Consider the following 20,115-nt stretch of genomic DNA (forward strand, 5'->3'; position numbering starts at 1 on the left):
TTAGTTTGCAACGTATTTCCAAGTTGGATATGTCCAAGTTTGGATGCGAGGAGAAAGAAAAAGAGGTCCCCTGAGGTTACATGCAGAGGAAGGGCTGTAGACACAGACAGACTAACATTCTGCTTCCTGCTTTTGATTTGATTTGATTCTTTGAAAAAAAAAAAACAAAACAAAACAGATCTAAGATTCGTCCGTACACTGGCCAGCCCGATGCCACAGTACGTGGGCTTTGAAAAGATTCTGTAATTTCTGTCTCGTGGTGATTATATCTGCTGCCCAGATATAATATATATATATATATATATGAAACAGAGCAGAGCGAGAAAACCAGAACCCAGAGATGGCTTTCCCAAGTCCCACAGCCTCAAACTTATCCCTGCCAGGGAAGTCACTCTCCCTTGAAAGTCAGTTAGAACCAATCGATTGACATTTATTTTCTACTATGTGCCTGACCGTGGGCAAGGTGCTTTCTCATAAGGCTGATCTGGGTGAGAAGCTGGGGTTGGGGATTTGGCCAAACTTGGGGATCCAACAGGGGCTAATGGGGGTGACATGCTTACCCCCAAGACCTGAACTGAGCATTTTCATACACATTCTCTTTTCCTCACAGAAAATAGGAGAGTTTTGCTCCTCTTTTCGTTCCCATTTCCATTTGTTCAAGTGTTTTTCATGTGCCCTAATAACCATATATTTCATTTTCCACCCATCCAGACTCCTTGCTCCTCCCCGTTCGGTCTGAGGAGAACTCGTAAATGTCATTGGTCACAAAGCCACTCTCCACGCTCGCCAGAGTCACGAATCCACTTTCGGATGGGTTCACGGCCACGTTGTCATAGTCACAAGACAGGTCATCGGGAGTGGCTTCTCCCGAACACACTCGGAATGAAATGTTCTTCAGGTCTGGCCGGGTCTCAGCCAAATCGGCTTCACTTTGTTTTCGAATGATGTTGTAAACCTCTAGGTCTGGGCTGTTCCCTGCATGAGGAGAGGGCCAGATGGTGTGCTGCTCCTTCGCGCTGGGGCCTGGCTGCTCCCCTTTCCTAGGAGGAGAGAAAAGCAGGGCCAAGTATTTTAGACAAGGGGACTGAGAATATCCCCGTGTCTCCTGTTCAGGCAGGAGGAGGCCAGCCTGGGCAATCACTACACTGTCCTTCTCACCTACCAAAACTTACAGGTCAGGGCTTTGGGGTGGGGTGAGGTGGGGTAACAAAACGGGGAAGTGTTGTATTCAAAGTGATTGCGTAGCTATCATTCACTGCTGCAAGAGCATAGAACAGAGGTGGTTATCCTGGGATCCTCAGAGCTCCCAGAGGGTCCATGGATAGAATTAGATGGGAAAAATATCACATTAAAAAAAACTCATCTCCAAGTGAAAGTGAGCCTGTCCTTCAATTCTGAATGTAGGCAACAAACTAGAGTAGAATTAGTAATACCTTTGACTCGATCACCAACACAAATCACAGGTTATTTTCATATCACATCACAGTTGCCATAGAAGCCTTAAAGTATTTTACGCTCATCTCTGTTTCAAAATTACGGTAATCATATCCACTACTAGATAAGGAAGCATTAATAAAGAAATGCATGTATTACCAAATCACAATCATTTTTGGAAATATTTTGCTAAACTGTGGTATCAGTATAATGGCTTCCCTTGTAATCCAATATATTTTAATATTTTATTGTAATATATTTAAAGATATTGTTCTGGGAAGGAGTCCATAGGCTTCATTTGACTGTTACAGATGTCTGTGGCACAAAAAAAAGGTAAAACCCCCTGAGATAGACTCCAGCTTCAAAGTCACAATTCCCAAATCCTGGCGAGGTGTTAAATAGATAGAGTAAGGAAGGGAAATTAAAACCAACCAACCAACCAACCAAAACAAAACAAACAAAAACAACTGCAGAGTAAGCAGTTGGAAAATATATTTGTAACTTTTAACTGAATTCTCTTTTTAGATCAAAGAGAATTAATTAATAAAAATAATCATAGTAAGAGCTAATATTTTTGACTGTTTACTATAAGCCCATTCTGCATGAATTAATCCTTCTAATGATCCTATAAGGAAGTTATTATTAAATGAAGCAGGTTCTACTTCTGACCCTTGAATGATGAAGGGGTTAGGGGTGCCAACCCCCCACACAGTTGAAAATCTTCATGTAACTTTTGACTCCCGGCAAACTGAACCACTAATAGCCTACTGCCGACCTGAAGCCTTAATGATACTGTAAATAGTTGATTAACACATATTTTGCATGTTATATGTATTATATATTGTTTCCTTACAATAAAGTAAGGGAGAGAAAAGAAAATGTTATTAAGAAAATCACGGCGCCTGGGTGGCTCAGTCGATTAAGCGTCCAACTTCAGCTCAGGTCATGATCTCATAGTTTGTGGGTTCAAGCCCCATGTTGGGCTCTGTGATGACAGCATGGAGCCCACTTGGGATTCTCTCTCTCCCTCTCTTCGTGCTCCTCCCCTGCTTGTGCTTGTGATCTCTCTCTCTCTCTCTCAAAAATAAATAAACATTAAAAAAAAGAAAGTGATAAAGAAGAAAAAAAAAAAACATTTACAGTACTATACTGTATTTACTGGAAAAAAACCCACAACATGTATAAGTGGACCCACACAGTTCAGACCCTTGTTGTTGTAGGGTCAACTCTGCATTAATATCTTACTCATTCACCTTAAAATAGTCATCAAAGGGAGTCAAATCTTAAAGTCCAATCAAGACTATAAACTTAAAAAGTCAAATCTTAAACAAGTCAAAACTTAAAGCAAATACAAAGGTTTGCACAAGTCAAATCTTAAGCATTGGTATTTTACTAATTCATCTTAAAATGGTCATCAAAGGGAGCCAAATCTTAAACCGGACCTTAGTTTTTCTGTTGTAAAATGGGCATACTGGCCTTCTTCTATGTATGGCATGATGATGGGGAATAAAAAAGCAACTGAGAATAGCTGTGGGTCCCTCAAAAATGGTGGCCCATGATTCATAAATAGAGGTCCTCTAGGCTACTTAGTAGAGCTATTTGGTAGCAATTTATAATTGTATATTGAATTAAAAGAAAGTCCATTTAAGAGACTGAGCTATTTCATTTTTAATAAAGTGATTTCATTGCAGATGTTTGCCAGAAGGTTCTGGAACAGTCATATTTCAATGGGTCACTATTTATTCCTTCCCCCAACTAACAAACATTTTTGGAGTGAGAGTATTCATTCATGGAAGTACTGTGCTGAGTGATGTGTGTATACAAAGTAGGCAAATAACACAGTTTCACCCCTCAAGTCATGTAAAATCTTCCTTACACAAAAATGAAAGAATATAAGATCACTCTCTTAGTCACAACTAAGCACAAATGCTTAGTACTTCTGAATGTCCTGAGCCCATCGGAGAATATACTCTCAAATCTGCAATGGTGATTCTCTTGGAGCTGCTATGGCTTTTTAATGAAGTAAACAGAGCAATGTCCAAATCTCAAAGAGTCCAGAAGATACAAAGACTCACACAACGACAGTTTTACTTGCCTCCTTCTATAGATCCAAACCCAACACATAACTGTGATGACCACAAGGAGAAGGACGATGCTGGGGAGTAGAATGTAAGCAAGATTTAAGGCAGCTTCTGAAAAGAAAATTGCATATTATCAGCATCAGTGGTCTTTACGTGCTTCAAAACAGGCTTAAAAAAGCATAATCAACATAGAGTATTTCAAAGAGCGCATTCCTGGAAGGAAATTGGTATACAGTTACCCAGTTGGCAAAGTCTTCTAGTTTCAATAAGTGAGCGTTTTCTACCTATCTTGTTATCCTAAGTAATAGAGAAAAGAAGTTTAAGTGTTGGAGTCTCTTGCAAAATATCAGAGAGGCATTTTTTGAATTAAATTTGTTTTTTTTTTCCCCAGAGGAAAGAGATACTCTCTTTTCTTGTCCTTCCTGTCCCTTAACAAAGCAGGAGCTGCTTGGGCAGTGTTGATGTCTTTGGCTCTCGGGACAGAAATGGTAGTTCCCAAGGTGGGGTGGGGAAGAGGGAGGGAAGAAGAATTGAGTCTCAGCGCTGTTACCAGGAAAGAGAAGGTCACATGAAGCCCATGAATCAGACTGTAACCTTCCAACAAATCTGACTAAGACTAATTGGATCCAGTTGGGACCAAGAGCAGTGACTGTGGAGGACATTCAGAGGTCTGTTATCCCGACCTATCCTTTAAGACTTAGAACCAAAGAATTTTCCGTCATGGGGCTTGAGGAGGAATCAAGGACTGGGGCCTGACCCCTATTTTACTCCCACTGGTCCAAGGTTCCCAACCTTCTGGAAGCTGTTGCTTTGTTTTCCTGTGAGGCTGCAAACCTAACAACCACACAAAGAGCCCAAAGCAAAACCCACTTTAAATGCCGCCATAAAACCGATGAGCACTGAAAATGCCACCCACCTCTGTAGAGTCCTTTGTACTTTTTTCAAAGCATTTTAACACATTTTATCGGTTGTATAATAAAATTTGACCTTGCTTCTGGAAGAGAGGCCCTAAATCTTTGGAATTTTGCAGGTAATAGGGGTAACTTTATTATTCAGGAGCCCCTCCGACCATATCAGAGTTTATGCTGGTAAGATGTCTCAGGAAGGGGGCTCCTTGGGGGTCTCAGGACAGGAGGGGGCATGAAGAGTGAGTTCAATTTCATGGCCAATGACCAAATCAATCATGCCTATGTAATGAACACATTGATGTGCCAGGAGGGTGATTATGCATCCTGATTCCCCAGGGAGACGACACAGAAACTCCCCACATAGGACCCTCCTGGACCTTACCCTACCTGTTTCTTCAGCTGGCTGGTGGTGATCTGTATCCTTTACAATAAAATGCAGTCCTACGTATGGTATTTTTCCTGAATTCTGTGAGTTGTTCTAGTGAGCTATCAAACCTGAGGGGGTTGTGGGCATCCTCTGGATTTGTAGCCAACTGACCAGAAGTGGGGGTGGCCTGGGGACCCCTGAACTTGTGACTGATGTCTGAAGTGACTTGCTGCAGACTGTGCCCTTAACCTGTGGGCTCTGTCCTAGCTTGGTGTGGCTAATGCCAGAACTGAACTGCAGTATTACAATATCCGATTTCATTTGACGGCCACAGTGAGGCTCTCGGATACGTGAGACACATGGCGTTACTTCCGTCACGCAGAACATGAAAACTAAAGCACAGAGAAATGAAGTGGTTTTTAAAAGTTGCCCAGCCACATAAACCCAGATCTCCCTCTTTGAGACTCCAGGTGAGATTCCAGGTGGAAATTCCATCAGCGCTCCCAGTTATCACCCCCCTTTTCTCTGATCCTTCTTGATTCCAGTTGTGAAATGTTTGTGTCCATTTCCTCTATTTGTTTCACAAGTGAATGTCAAGGTCGGACCTGTTGGCTTCACGGCCTGGGTTTTTCCCCTTTGTTCCTCTACAGCCATTCTCTCGGTACCCCGCCCCCACCCACAACTGCTGGGCGTCCCCCAGCCCTATCCTCATCCTCAGGCAGGCATTTCACATCCTGGCCGACTACTCTCCCCTTGTGGTTTCACTACAAACCCCAAAACTTCGTGCACTTTCTGCAAAGTCACAGATGCCCTGTCTAGTTCATTTTTCAAGTGGTTACAGGAAAGAACAAAGTAGAAAGTGTAACCTTGGTCATCTGTGATCAGGAGAGTCCCGTCATCTATTTCCCCCAGGAGAGTTGGGTCCATACCTTTGTTTCCTTTAAAAGTCTCTCTGGAATCTTCTTTCCTTGTGTCTTCTGGAAGCATAGGTGTTGCTGGCTCTGTTCCTTCACCTGGAGACAGACACACTGACTTGAGACCCCAGAGAAAAGGCCTCATAATCCAGATAGTCTCTGAGGGTGGCCAGGTTGTGGGTGGGATCCCCAAAAAAGAGGAGCAGTTTGACTCGGGCCATTTAAAAGCATAGAAAAGTTAAGGGTTGAGTTTGCCGGCCTACAGGTTCAACTGCCTTCATCTTCCTGGGGAGATCTTTGCTGCCAAGAATCATGTACTGAAACGGACAGCAGGCAGCTGGCGTCAAGGCACATAAGATACAGAGGTGCCAAAGGGAAGGGCCAATGACTCACTTCTAGGAGCATAAATTATCCGTTTGGCTCACTTCTTTTCTCATTAGATGGAATTATTCCTCTCAGATTGTCAGTAATGACAAGTCACATCCCAAACTGAATTTGTGGTTGTTGCTTTTCAGCTTTGGGAGAAATCGGCAACGCCAGGGAGAGATTAATGAACTACTCGACAGGGCTGCACGCGGCATCTACTTCTCTGAAAGGCATGACTTAACACCCGTGCTCTTTCTGTTGGAAAATCTGGTCTAAAGAACCTGTGGTTCTAAACCTGTAAAGGGGGCCTGTGAAACAGTCCAAATGAACCCAACTCAAATGATAGCTTACCTCCAGGCTTTGTAGAAGGAGCTGTTGGCTTCTCTGTGGCAGAAAGAAACAAATATGAAAATAGTAAGTAAATTTCCATGCCATCTGAATGAAACTGGCCAACTCATGGCATCCACTTATTTACTCAGTCTTCCGATAAACTTTATTTTGTGTTACTCAATGCTAGGAACTGGGTTAGCAGGCCAAAAGAATCACTTTTTCACCAAGACTAGCCTTCCCCCAGCTTTACTTGGGTATTTTTAAAAAAGTATTTTAAAATTTTATTTATTTCATTAAGTTTATTTTTGAGAGAGGAAGAGGAGGGGAGGAGGGACAGAGAGAGAGAGAGAAAGAGAGAAAGAGTCCCAAGCAGCCTCTTTGCTGTCAGCACAGAGCCTGATGCAGGCAGTCACGACCGTAAGATTATGACCTGGGCTGAAATCAAGAGTCAGACGCTTAACTGACTGAGCTACCCAGCCCCAAAGTATTTTAAAATTTTAAATATGGGAATTTTAAAAAATAAACAAGAATAGAAAGGCTGGTATAATGAACTTCTATGTACCATCACCCAACATACAGCTAATCCAGTTTCAACAGTAATCCCTATCCCTCCCCAGCTACACTCAGGCCTCAATTTTAAAACAATCTAAAAAAAAGAAGAAGAAAAGCAAAGAAAAGAAAAAGCAATCCAAGACATTTTAACAACTCTCACTAGGGATGTTTTAGAGGGTAACAAACATGATGTCCAAGCAGTGGAAGCGGTTGTAGGGGGGTAGGTAAGCAGACCACTGCCAGCCCCAAGGCGGACACTGGTGATCCAGAACCTGAGTCATTCAAAATGTTGCAAAGAGCCTCAGGACAATCAGGTTGCACAGAACATCTACACTGAATACTTTTACCTTTGGCTGAGAGTGTGTGACCCTCAGGTACTGGTAGTAAATCTCTTATGCTAATCAGATGCTCTGGCATTCATAGGGATGGGGCCCTTAAGGGTGTGATTTTGGAATTCACAGTCCTAAGCCCAGGATGCCAAGGCCATTCTGAAGTTTCATTCAGAAAGGAAACTTTTAATCATCTTCCTGTAAGTGTGTGTGCAATGCAAATCCATTCATTTATTTTAAAAAAAAAACCCCACTTATATATAGTTCCTGCTATATGATAGAAACATCATCATGTTCTAAGTGTTTTATAAAAACAAACATGATTCACCCTGATAACAGCCTAATGAGGTGGTTGCTCTTACTACGGTGATTTTGTACATGAGGTGCCTGAGGTACAGGGAGAGTAAATAACTTGTCCGAATCTCATAGCTATTGAGTAGCTGAACTGGGATTTGACCCAAACGACTCAAGTGAAAATTAAAATTGCAAGGAGACAAACTCAGCTAGGTACTGGAGACGCAACAGCAAACGAGAAGAGTCCTTACGCTCTCTGGGATGGCCATAGCATATGGAAACACAGGATGATATTAACAAACACTAATTTGTGACATTACATTATAATACAGTGTATTCAAGAACATCACATGATGTATTCATTTTCTTGTCCCTCCATGGTCCCATCCATGGTGCAGAACTGCATTAAACATGGCACAACACGAATACAGCATTCCATCACTCCCTACGATGTATCTGCAATGCACCGCCTCAGATGATTTGTCTCTCATTTTCACTGGATACACCTACGCCTTTCGCACACCTCAGACGTGAGCCAGAGTTCAGCCCTGGCTAGCGGGCCACCTGCTCTACGTGGTCATGCTGTCTAGTTTTAGATGTCATTCAACCAGTCTCTTGCTACTCTGGCATAATAGATGGTGTGCCTTCCTGTTGGGACCGCCCTGGATGACCTTCCCCTAGCCCATCAGGTGCAGGGATTCATTGCTCCGAAGTGCATGTTTCCAGACCTCATGTCAACCAGGCAGTGAAAGGCAGAAACTTATAAATAGGCAGTTAAAATACTGTGTGTGTGAGGTGCTCTGATCCTCCCAGGAGGAATACCTAACTTGGTTTTGAGGGGCCCTTGGGAGGTTTCCCAGAGGAGATTTTTTTTAACTTCTTATTTTGAAAAAATGCAGATTTATGAAAATTTGCTAGGATACTACAAGGAATACCCATATAGCCCTCACCCATAAGTTACAATTTTATCATATCATTTATTTAATTATTCTGTCTCTCTGTATCTCTCTATGTCTATCTGTATTCTTACTTATACCTACATATACACCCACGTATGTACAAAGAACACATACAGGACATATGCATATGTGTGGGGGGGGTTCTCTTACATAACCACAGTAACAGTGATCAGAACCAAGATATTGTCATTGATAGTCTATTACCTAATCTATGCACCTTATGCAAATTCTGCCAATTGTCCTAAAGCTGCGCTTTGTACAAAACCATCATCATCCTCCAGGATCCAATTCACGATCACCTGTTGCACTTAGTCGTTCTGAGAGGTGATGTTCAACGTGAACCCCAAAGGTGAGGATGAGTTGTCTGGGAAAGGGGAGGAGCGTTTCAAGCACAGGGAACAGCAGTCAAGAGCTCTTGGGCAACTTCATAGAGTGCAGAGGGGAATGGGGGTGGGTGGGTGGACAGCTTCACAACGTGCACAGGGGAATGGGGGAGTGGAGGTGAAGAGAGCTGCTCGTGCAGCTTCTTGTATGGCTAAGGTGCGTGAACTCATCCTGGAGATGGGTGGCCACATAAAGACAACGTGTTAGTTTTTCTCCACGTGCTCACCTCCCTCTGCCAGATCCAGTCTGCCCTCCTCTGTGTCCCAGGAGGCTGACGTCTATGCACTGTGTTATTGGGACTCCCTTGCCTTTTCACTTCTGACTGGGCTTAGCTGATGGGAGGCAGAGGCAGGAGAGCAGAGAGAGGTCCCAGGCTTTACTCCCCAGGCTCCCTTCCTGCATCACCACCGCGGTTTGACAGTCGCTGCATTTTATGGTTATGGCTTCTGGTGGGTGGCTCCTATTCCATGACTCCAAGCTCATGGGAGCTCGGGGTTCTGCTAAAACCATTCTCTCCACTTGCTCCTTTGGGCTCAGGGGTAGTAACAGCATCCTACTGTGGCTAGTCCCTGGGCACCTCACCGTCTCTTTCTCTTTGCCACACTTCTGTAAATATCCTTTTATTACACTCTCCTCATCAATCCTGTACATCTTTTTTTTTAATCTTTTTCCTGTCAGGACTCGGTGTCATTCAAGTAATAGCAAAAGCAACAAAGAATAGTGTGTGTATATATATGAATATTATATTATGAATATTTCATATATGTACATACATGTACGCATATGCACATATATGTATATATGTATGTATATGTATATATACGCATATACACATATATACATGCTAGGTTCAAAGTCCAAAAATTAAAAGGTATGAAAAGAACTTTTAAAATCGCACATTTCCTTCAAAAAATGTTTAAAAATTACATTTTAAACCACAGAGCTGATAGGACATAATTAACAGAGTGATGGGAAGTTTTGCTTTTACTGCTCTAAAGAGGCAACTTGCTAAGCCAGCCCCGTCTCAGCCACCTCCCTGCCTGAGTCAGCTCTCTGTGGCAGGAAGGGCTAGGTCTCTGTGGGGAGGAGTTCACCTGGGGTGGGGTGGAGGTGGGGGAGAGAGAGGAAAAACACCTTAAGCAGCAAAAACCAGAGCAAGAGCATAGTCCAATTCAAAGAGTTTAGAATGACAGGATTATTCTCACCAGGAAAGGTGAGGACTGGGACCCAGCAGTTGGCTTTAGGGATCTGAGAAACTTCAGGGACAGATAAAAAAAATCACGTAAGTTTAGATCTAAGCCAGTTACGATGGGGGAGTTTGGGAAACCCCAGGAGAGTGAGACTGCAGGCTTGTAGCCAATTTGAAAACCTTAACAGACCTAGAAGCCAACGCCAGGTGAATCTGCAAGGTGGTTTAAGCCTGCTCCTCAAGGTGACCGCTATCTATCCAAGGCCAGTGAAATCGGTGTACTCCATTATCTACCTCCTCGGGTCATTATTCTGTTTCCTTAAAGCCCCAGAAAATAATGTCACATGGCTGTTAGAAGACTTGCAGGAACAATGGCCAGCTTCCTTTCATATTTCTTTTTTTCCAAGTTCCTACAGCCAACCTCACATGTGGAAAGAATAAGAATTTGTCCACTTAGAGGGCTTTTTGTTTCCTGAACTTGTCATGATTCTCACTTTGTCAGACATAAATTAGACCCTTTCTTTTCTTCATCCCTTCTCCTAGCATCAGACACTCCTCTCCTTTGCTAGAAGTACTCCTCCACGAGGAACTGTCACTGCATTCCCCAGTGTTCAACACCGCTGGCATTCCCAACAAGCTTTCTCAGAGACCACATAACAAATTCTGGGAACTAGCAGCTGCTTATGAAGTTAAGAGAGGCAGCTGGGGATTCAGCCACATGACTTGGGGAAGGATTCATTACCATCAGAATATTTGCAAATGAAATTGTTCTTCATGTGGCATTGGTCGTCATTCCACTGGAACATGTAGCGGCCCCCGATGCCAGCAGGTGCCGATGGCTGATGGTACATGACCACGCAGACCTCGCTGCCGCAAGAAGGCTCATCCACGTACCAGTTCCTGCAGGAAAGGGGTCAACAATGGAGACAATTGGAGAAGGAAGCCCCAGACTTTTCCCATCGGGTTCCAGTGAACCATGAACGTAGGATTCTGCGTCAGGAGACAGTAACACAGGGAGGAATTGAAGCGTTGCCAGTATGTAGAACCACATGCTTTCTAAGGTGGACATCACAACCAATCATCTGACATTTGCCACAGGCTCTCTGCGGGGAGGAATATATTACCATATGATGTCTGCAAAGCAATTATGAGAAGCAGTCTGGGATGATCTTACTGCTTGCTTTTTGCGAACCTGCTTTTGTTTCTCTTTGTTGTAGAAATCAGACGCACTGACAAGAGGCATGGCTCATTTCAGCCAGAGCTTGCCTCGCTCATATCTCTTTATGCTTTTCAACCATCATAACTGCCTTTCTAGCCCTAGGAAGTAGAGGGAAAATTCAAGCATCTGAGCAAGACTTTCCAAAATGGAGAGGCTGTCAAGGCAGGTGAGGGGGTAGGGACAGAGCAGAGGGCCCACCTAGTCTAATTTCAGCTTTTATCTTGTTTTCACTTCATCAGGCGGATGAGCCCCTCCTTCAGCCTCTGATGCCACATTTCTTGCCTTTGTCTTCCTAGCTCTGTTAGCAGCCTGAGCTCCACTATCCGGTGGTATTTGGAATTAAATGGTGCTGCCACCCAGTTGAGTATATGGGTCCCATTTTAGGGCCTTGGATTCCACAGAGAGTCTGAACGCTGTGAGCACTCACTGCATGCAGTGATTCAGGGCTGGGTTTTATAGTCTGCGTGGTTACCCACCTGAGCTGCTTCCTTCTGAGGCCCCGATCTCACCCTCATGCTCAGATTATTTAGCTGGGCCCTGCTGCTTTGCCTGATTCTTGTCAGAGCCCCTCCTTAAGAGGCAGCTGAGAGACAGGTCTCCTTGCAGCACCTCAGTACGGCTCTGCTTGAGGGCTGTGTTGCCCTCCACCAAAGGGAAGGTCCTTTGCTATGCCTACGGGGTTGAATTTGCCTGGACAATAACTGAACTTGCAGCACTATTTGGACATTGTGCCTGGGCAGTTGGGGGCCCTGACTTGGGCTGGGCTCTACCCCATTAGTTACCTCCAGGCCATTTTCCAACCCAGTTGGTGGACCTCCTAACTTGACTTGCCTTGTTCTCTTCCCCACTGGCCTTATGGCTTTATGTTATTTCATTTCACTGATGATGGAATGGGTGGAATTTTATGCCTGGCACCTGGTTTGTGGACTTGAGCCAGGTCTCAGGCTTGGAATTCACTGATAGAAGAAGAGGCCAGGTCGTCAGGAGGAAGGACCCTGCAACGCCATGGTTGGTACACATGGGGATAATTTTCCTGTTCTCCCAAAGGTGCCTATGGCCATTTAGTAGAGTAACCATACACTGGGGGAAAGGAGATACCCAAATATCATAAGGACTGTTGGGCACAGGATGCAAGGTGACACTGATATCCAAAGACTTGAAACATCATCAAGACTACCCATTAGAGTGGGAGCATATTGAGCCCAGGTATTGAGTAGAGCTCTGGCCCAGAACCAGCTCACAGTGGGACCCACCCTGCAGTCATTTACCAGTCTGCAGATATATGACTTGAACTGCCATAGTTGGTAGTTGGTATAGTCCCACGTTGGTTCCTTAGCCTGTGAGGTAAGAGCTGTAATAGTGGACAAGGTCAAGTAGAAGCTTCTGAGACTTTGCTCTTCCCCAACATCTCCAAAGCAGTAAATAAAAAAACCAGTATCTTACCGAGGGGAAGATCACAGAAAATGGTACCACCATTCTAGACAATGCAAGGGTGTTATTCGCCATCGTACCTTTATTTAATTCACTAGTCTGGCTCCTACAAAAACCAGATGGATCCTGAAGGATGACACTAGAACAGCATAAATACAACTAAGTAGAAGCCTCAATTACAGCTTCTGTGCCATCTACGGTGTCTTTGCTAGAGCAGGTTAACTTGCCCTTGGGTACCCACATTACAGATCTGGTAAACACAATATTTTCCATCAGAAAGAGAATAAAAAACCATTTGCATTCATTTGGAATGGACAACAATACACATTTATCATCTTGCCTGAGAACTATATTAATTTTCCAACCCTCCGTCATAATGTGGTATGAAGAGATTTGGACTACCTACACATTTTGCAGAAAATCACACTGGTCTGCTATATTTCTGACATCATGCTAATTGAACCAGAAGAGCTTAGGAAGACTCATGTGCTCCAGAGGATTACATGTCAACACTATGAAGATTCAAGAGCTTGCCACTTCATGAAAATGTGTAGGTTTCTAGTGATCTAGGGAATTCCAGATCATCCCTTTCATATTAAAGGACAAATATTGCATCTTGAAGCATCTTAGAATAATGTGAAGTAGGAAGCGTAACACCTTTGGGTGCTGGAGACAGCATATTTCACACTTGGACATACAGCTCTGGCCCATGTATCAGCTGACACGAAAGACGGCCAGCTTTGAGTGAGGTCAAGAGCAGAAAAAGGACCCTGAAGCAGGTCTAGGCTATAGTGCAAGCAGACTTATTATCTAGCAGATCCTATTAGCAGAGGTATCCAGATGGGAAAAATAATGCCACACAGAATTTGTAACAAGCCCCAATGCGAGAATCACAATGTAAACCCCTAGGATTCTATAGCAAGGTCATGTCTTCTGAAACGGAGAGATAATCACCTTTTGCAAAGCAGCTCCTGGCTTGCTACTAGGCAGGGAGCACCAAGAGACCGTGCAATTCAACTTACCCATTGTGAGTGAGGTACTATCGGACACACCCAGTCCTGGGATGGGAAGGCCCAGAATCAATATATATTCAGGACCAAAGGGCACCGTATGAGCAGGTAGAGCGGGCTGCCATAGCCTCTAGCACTGTCATTCCAAAGACTCTCCATCAGCTTACACCGATAGCTGCATAAGGGAACCCCTTATGACTAGTTGATAGAGGTGCCTGAGTTCGGTCCATGGATAGATCAGCCAAGAATGTGAGTACAATTCCAAATGGACGGCTGCTGCACTACAACCCCACTCAGAGCTGGCCTTGAAAGACCGAGTGGTAATGGGACATCCTCCCATCGGCCAGAGCTTAGATGGTATACTTAGTCAACTACCTGGCACAGAAAGAGAAGTTACTGGAGGTCAGAATCTATAGGGACTCAGGGGTAAGGCACAGAACTTGGCCAGCTGATCAGGAGTCTAAAAGGAGAAAGAGGGGAAGTTTGGGGATAGGGAACTCTCGGCTAGGGAGATGTGAATAGACATACGGGAAGAGGCATGAAGTATGAGGATCTATCACACGTTAAAACCCGGCAGAAAGCCTCTAGCACTGAAGAGGCACTAAATGACCAGGGAGACAAACGACTCGGCCCGTTGATGTCAGCTAGCCTGGTATCAGCTGCCTTGGGGCCGGCACAACAGACACTCACTACAGTAGCTGTGGTGGCAGGGATGGAGGCTACGCATGGGTTCAACAGTACCCACTCCCACTCACCAAGGCTGATCTAGCTACTGCCAAACATTGACCCTTCCAGCAACGGAGACCACAGCTAAGTCCCTAAAGGAACACCAATCCTAGAACACCGGCCTGGCGTTCGGTGGCAAGTTGACTGCACTGGACTCCTTCCATCCTGAAAGGGGCAAGGATTCACTTTGACAGGGATAGACATACAACCTGGGTACGGGTTTGCCTTTCCTGCCACAGGGCCTCAGTCAGCACCGCTATCCAGAGCTTACGTAGTATTAGATCTACCAGGACACAATCCCAAATGACACCTCATTGGACCATGGGGCCTACTTTATAGCAAAGGAGGTGTGGCAGGGGCTCGTTGCTGGGGCATTTACTAGTCATATGACATGTTGCAGCATCTGGAAGTTGCCAGCCTGACAGAATGATGGACGACACAGCTGAAGCACTAGCTTAGAGGCAATACTTTTGCAGGGAGGCAGGATCATCCTCCAAAACATCCTCCAAGGCTCAAGTATCATCCCGTGTCCCCAAGAGCAAGAACACATGGATCTGGGAGCCAGGGGGTGGAAACAGGAGGAGGCTTGCTTACCATCACTGGTAGTGACCCACTGGGGAATCCGTGCTTCTTGTCTCTGCAATGCTGGGCTCTGTGGGTTTTAGATGTCCCAGGACCCAAAGGGGGAAATACTTCCCCCAGGAGATCTAGGAAAAGTCTTTTTTTTTTTTTAATATTTATTTATTTTTGGGAGAGTGCAATGGGGGGACAGGCAAAGAGAGGGGCCAGAGGCTCTAAAGCAGGCTCTGCGCTGACAGGCTAACAGCAGCGAGCCTGATGTGGACCTCGAACTTACAAATCGTGAGATCATGACCTGAGCCGAAGATGGACACTCAACCGACTGAGCCACCCAGGCACCCCTGGAAAAGTCTTATTAAACTAGGAGTGATGGCTGCCACGTGGGCAAGAGGAGCAGTGATTACCTTTGTAGGAGGAAACGGGCCCCCATTGCAGGAGGATGTAGCTATGCTATCACCTATCCTGGGCAGGGAGAAATGTTTGGCATCCAGGTTGTCTCCTTGGGTTCCTGTGGGTATTCACACACCCAATTTGGATGGCAGATGGAAAAGTGCAGTCACTCCAGCCTGAGAAGTGCACATTGACTGGGGCTTCACATTCCTCAGGGCTGAGGGTCTGGGTCCCTGCCACGAGGTAAGCCATGGAGGTTCCCTGAGCAGAGAGAGAGGGGAATCTGGGCTGCAGTAGAGGAGGGAGGTCACTGAGTATCAGCTGTGGCCCCGGGACTAGCGACAGTGATGGGAAGTACATTTCATCCTAAGAACTTTCCTTTTTCAAGTTTCTCCCAGGAAGAGAGGCCCAGAACCCTGCAGGGGCTACTCCTACTCCTGGAAGGTATGGATGTGGTCAGCACAATGGGTAGACTTTGACAGAGGATGATCAGCTGTCTTAAATGTAACAGGTAAAATCATGTATTTTAACCTGCATTCTTTGTTTTGGTGGGGGGGTAGGGGGCAGAGGGAGATGGAGAGAGATAATCTTAAGCAGGCTCCATGCCCAGCTCGGGGCTCGATTCCATGAGATCATGAATGACCTGAGCTGAAATCAAGAGTTGAACGCTTAACCGACTGAGCCACCCAGGCTCCCCTAATCCGCATTCTTTTGACTGATCATGAGTTCAAACTTTTTTCCCCCATGTGACTGTTCACCAGTTAGATTTTCTATTTTTCTACAGTCTGCTCAGGTCTTGGCCTCTTTATATTTTGGGGTTTTACTGACTTACAGAAACTCTTAGCGTGTTAATGACTTCTATAAACTCTTTATCTAGTAACACTGTAGTTTGTTACACTTTTCCAGTCTATGCCTCTTGACTTTGCTATCTTTTGATGTTTATCCATGTCACTGCATTTCTTAGGGAGGGACCGTGGCAAAGCCATGATGCCAGGGTGCGGTGTGAAATCACTAAGTCCTGGTGCTGTGGGTTTACAAGGGCCCTCCAAAATGCAGGATCCCTCAAGTCCCCTCTTGGTCCATCCGGGCCCTGTGGTCGGGAGCCCTATATTGAGTCTTAGCTCCACAGACCTTCAATTTCTCATTGGGGTTCTAATCCAAAAGGCTGGACAGCCAGAACCATTTCACTTCAAGCATCACCTGCTATTAAAGCAACGCTTCCGGGCCACGGCCACCTGGACAGAGCTCTTGGGACATGAGTTGGGCACGGATCCCACCACCTTCACCACACCGCTTTGGTCAGTGGCTGTTCTGGTGCTGTCCCCTCAGGGTTCTGCCTGGCTGGGTCTTCTCCTCTTTCCCACTGACCTGGCACCATGGATTCAGCCCAACTCCTTTCTGAGTTACGTCAAGTGAGTTGGCTGCCGTGGATTCCACACACTTACCTGAATGTTGACGTGCTGCCATCGGTCCAAGCATAAAGGTCCTGGCAGGCTGTGCCATTGCTCTGTTTCTCCTCACGCCTCCTGAGCCCGATCCAGAAATCGCCGTCAGACGCCAGGAGGTTTTCAATGAACTTTTCTATCAGTCTCTGCTCATCCTCGGACTCGATGCTCACCAGCTGGCCTCCATCCCTCCTGCAGGCTGCCTTGGCTTCCTCAAAGTTCAGTCTTCGAGAAGCGTCGTGGAAGTAAATGACTTTATAGCAAGGCTTCTGTGTCCCTCCCCGGCAGACCGGCTGCCCTAGAGAAAATAGAAGGCAACCTATTTCAGGACTCCCCGAAGTATACCAGGGCATGGGAATGGAGCTATCCCTGGGCAGGGATTCTGATTACTCATCGGTGGACTGTGTAATGTCATTTAGCCTCTCAGAGCAAATTAACACCCCTTCCGGCATGGAGATGCAATGTTAAACCCTGACGCTTATATTGCGTAAGAACTCCACGTTTCATTCGTTCCATTACAGATTCTTGAAAAGCAGACATTGTTGACTATCCTTTAGAACACAGGTAGATGAAGATTTATGGTTTCACCCCAAGCCACACATCTAACACTGGCACATCATCGGGAAGTCTCAGGGGATAGTGTGGTTCAGCGTGAGCTACCTCTGTTTGGTGCTTCCTTCAGGTAAGAGAGGTATTCTGAAGTTGGGTGTGGGCTCCTCTATCCTGGAACCCTCTGCCTAGGTCGTAGGACTGAGATGTCACCCAGTCTGTGGTGTAAGCGGAAGCTAAGAGCATCAGGTCGGTGCGGGTTGTCTGTTGTTGAACTTGCCTCAAGACACAGCTAAGTTGTACTGAATTCCTACCATGTGGCATGAACTACGCTAAGGGCTTTTGCATTTACATATGTTATCTCACTGAACTCTCCTGATCATCCTGTGCTGTAGATTTGTTTATGCCCCATTTTACAGATGGGAAAACTGAGGCTCAGAGACATTAAATAATTTGGCTAAAGTCACATAGCTATCAGTATCTTCACTGGAGTCGGAAGGCCATTCTGATTACGGAGTCAAGCCCATAACCATTGAACTATGCTGCCCAGTTCCCACGCCACCACAGTTTCAGGCTGCACTGGGAGCCTATGTGACGTGTGGTATCTGACCGACACCAGAAGGACTGAGCACCACCTCAGACAAATGTGTGGGATTCTACTGAGGAGGAACAACACCCCACCCTAGCTTGCATCTGGGTGCCTGAAGCCTTGCTGCACTGGAACTTTGTTCGACCAGCATGTACTGAGTGTCCACTCTGTGCCTGGCACTGTGCTAGGTCCCGGGAATACAGATACAAATACGAGCTCCTAGCCTGCAGAAGCACACAGCGTATGTTTCTGAACCCAGGCGTACAAGTGAAAACCACATTTCAACAAGGGGAGTCCCTCGCAATGTCAGAGCCAGACTGTGGGCCGTGGGTGTGAATTTCTACCACAGACAGAAGGATGAAGGATTCTGGTTTGGGAACCTCTTCCCAGCCCTCAAGGAACGTTCTCATTTTCCTAATTTGTTTTGCAGCCGTGCAGCGAACAGAGAGCTTTCGTTATTCCCAATAGTGTCCAGAATATGGGGCAAAGGCTACGCTTGACGGCATTTCCAGTGCTAAATGGGAAGGCAGCACATACAGATAACCCAGAAGACTGCTGTGAATTCTTGTTTCTATTGCTTCTTTTACGGCTTTTGTAAGGACATCCTCAATAAGCAACAAGTTATAAGAGTTTTGCATCTCCTCCCTTTTCTTTGTTATTCTTCTGTTATTGCTAGAACTCTAACAGGACTGGCACATTAGCAAATTAGGAGGCCTCAAAAGCAAGACATTTCGCACTAAGAAGGTGTTCCAGGGAGGGTGAGGGCAGAGAGGCTGTGGCTGGAATGCTGCCTCGAGAGGATATTGGCCCAGCCCAGCTCTTGTGATTCTTTAAAGGTGGCTCCAAATGAGGGGGGGGGGGACGGAAAATGAGCCCCAGGGACCTACAACCTGGCCACAGCATGACAGAAACTGGAGTTGAATTTACTGGCAGTCCCCACTTTTCTGCCCTTGGTTTACCAAGGGAAAAAATAACACCTTAAACGAATTTCCTGTATGGTCCAGCCTGGCTCCTCAGCACAAGTCAGTGGGTGAGTGCCAGACAGAGAGCCAGAGCTGGAAGGATGCCTGAGGCGCATCTGGTTCCCCTGCCTTCAGGAAGTGTCTCTCTCTTCTCTTTTGCAGGAAGGGGAAGGGCGAGGGCTTCTGTTCCCCACGACCTGGGACAAAGCCTATGCAGCCCTGACCCAGGCGGCTTTATTCAGATGCACTCCCACCCCCCACCTTCTGCCACCAGGCAGTTCACCCTCATCCTGAAACCAACTGCGGGTCCTTTCCATCAGCTCCGCAAGCAGGGATAACGCAGTGGCGGCTGCTGTTCTCCGCCATCCTCTATGGCCAATCTGTCGGCGCCCCGGAGACCTGAGAAAGGGGCACGGACATTCTCTCCGCCCCACCCCCACCCCGACATGCAGAACAAACGCAAGAGGCTAGAAGCCAGAGCACTGTACCTCCTCTGAGGTCCAAGTCCGAGGCTGCAGTGGCACGACAGGAGGAAGGAAGCAGACAGTCATTCCCCTGATTCAGGCGGGGCTTGTCCCGCGCTAACTAGGGTTCTTTCCCGATCTCTAAGCGCTCTGGTTCCAGAGCTGGATCTGGCCTTCCTCCCCCCACCGCACCCCCCATCACCCCGAGAAGAGACTAGAGGTACCAGGCTGGGTGCCCCGCGCACAGCCGATCCAGAATCCCCACTGAACCCGCCGTCTCCAGGAGCAAGAGATCTCCCCAGTGCGCTGGAGGAGAGTTGGTGAGCCCGGCCAGGGCCGGGGTCCTGGCAACTATTGCGCTGCACTCAGAGCGGGGGCCGAGGAGGCACCTCCTGGGGCAGATTTGCGCCCCCCCCCCGCCTATGTCCCCCACCGCCCGGAACTCAGGGCGGGGAAGGGCCTTTGAGGGTTCCAGGATACCCAGGGACTCGCGCTGGTCTTAGCCGCTGGGCTAAGCAAGCTGGGCGCGCAGGAGGGCTGGGTCCACCAGCGGGGCGGGGACGCCCCCAGCCCCTGCAGAGGGCCGGAGGAGAGGCGCCGCGGCCTCGAAGACGGCCAGCAGCAGGTGGGGTGAAGGCGGTGCC

At 46.5% G+C, this 20,115-nt stretch overlaps 1 protein-coding gene across 1 annotated transcript; it reads right to left on the bottom strand.

Moving 5' to 3' along the window:
- Positions 1 to 366: 366 nt before the first annotated feature.
- Positions 367 to 17,205, bottom strand: LOC125918463 (layilin; the record flags this gene model as incomplete). The annotated part of the gene is made up of 6 exons (XM_049624459.1): positions 367 to 1,040; positions 3,530 to 3,626; positions 5,720 to 5,803; positions 6,422 to 6,454; positions 10,850 to 11,007; positions 16,908 to 17,205. Coding segments are annotated over 6 exons (1,034 nt in total), but the record flags the coding sequence as incomplete, so codon positions are not given.
- Positions 17,206 to 20,115: the final 2,910 nt, after the last annotated feature.

This window comes from Panthera uncia, unplaced genomic scaffold (genome assembly GCF_023721935.1).
Source record: "Panthera uncia isolate 11264 unplaced genomic scaffold, Puncia_PCG_1.0 HiC_scaffold_834, whole genome shotgun sequence".
In the NCBI taxonomy this organism is placed as follows: Eukaryota; Metazoa; Chordata; class Mammalia; order Carnivora; family Felidae; genus Panthera; species Panthera uncia.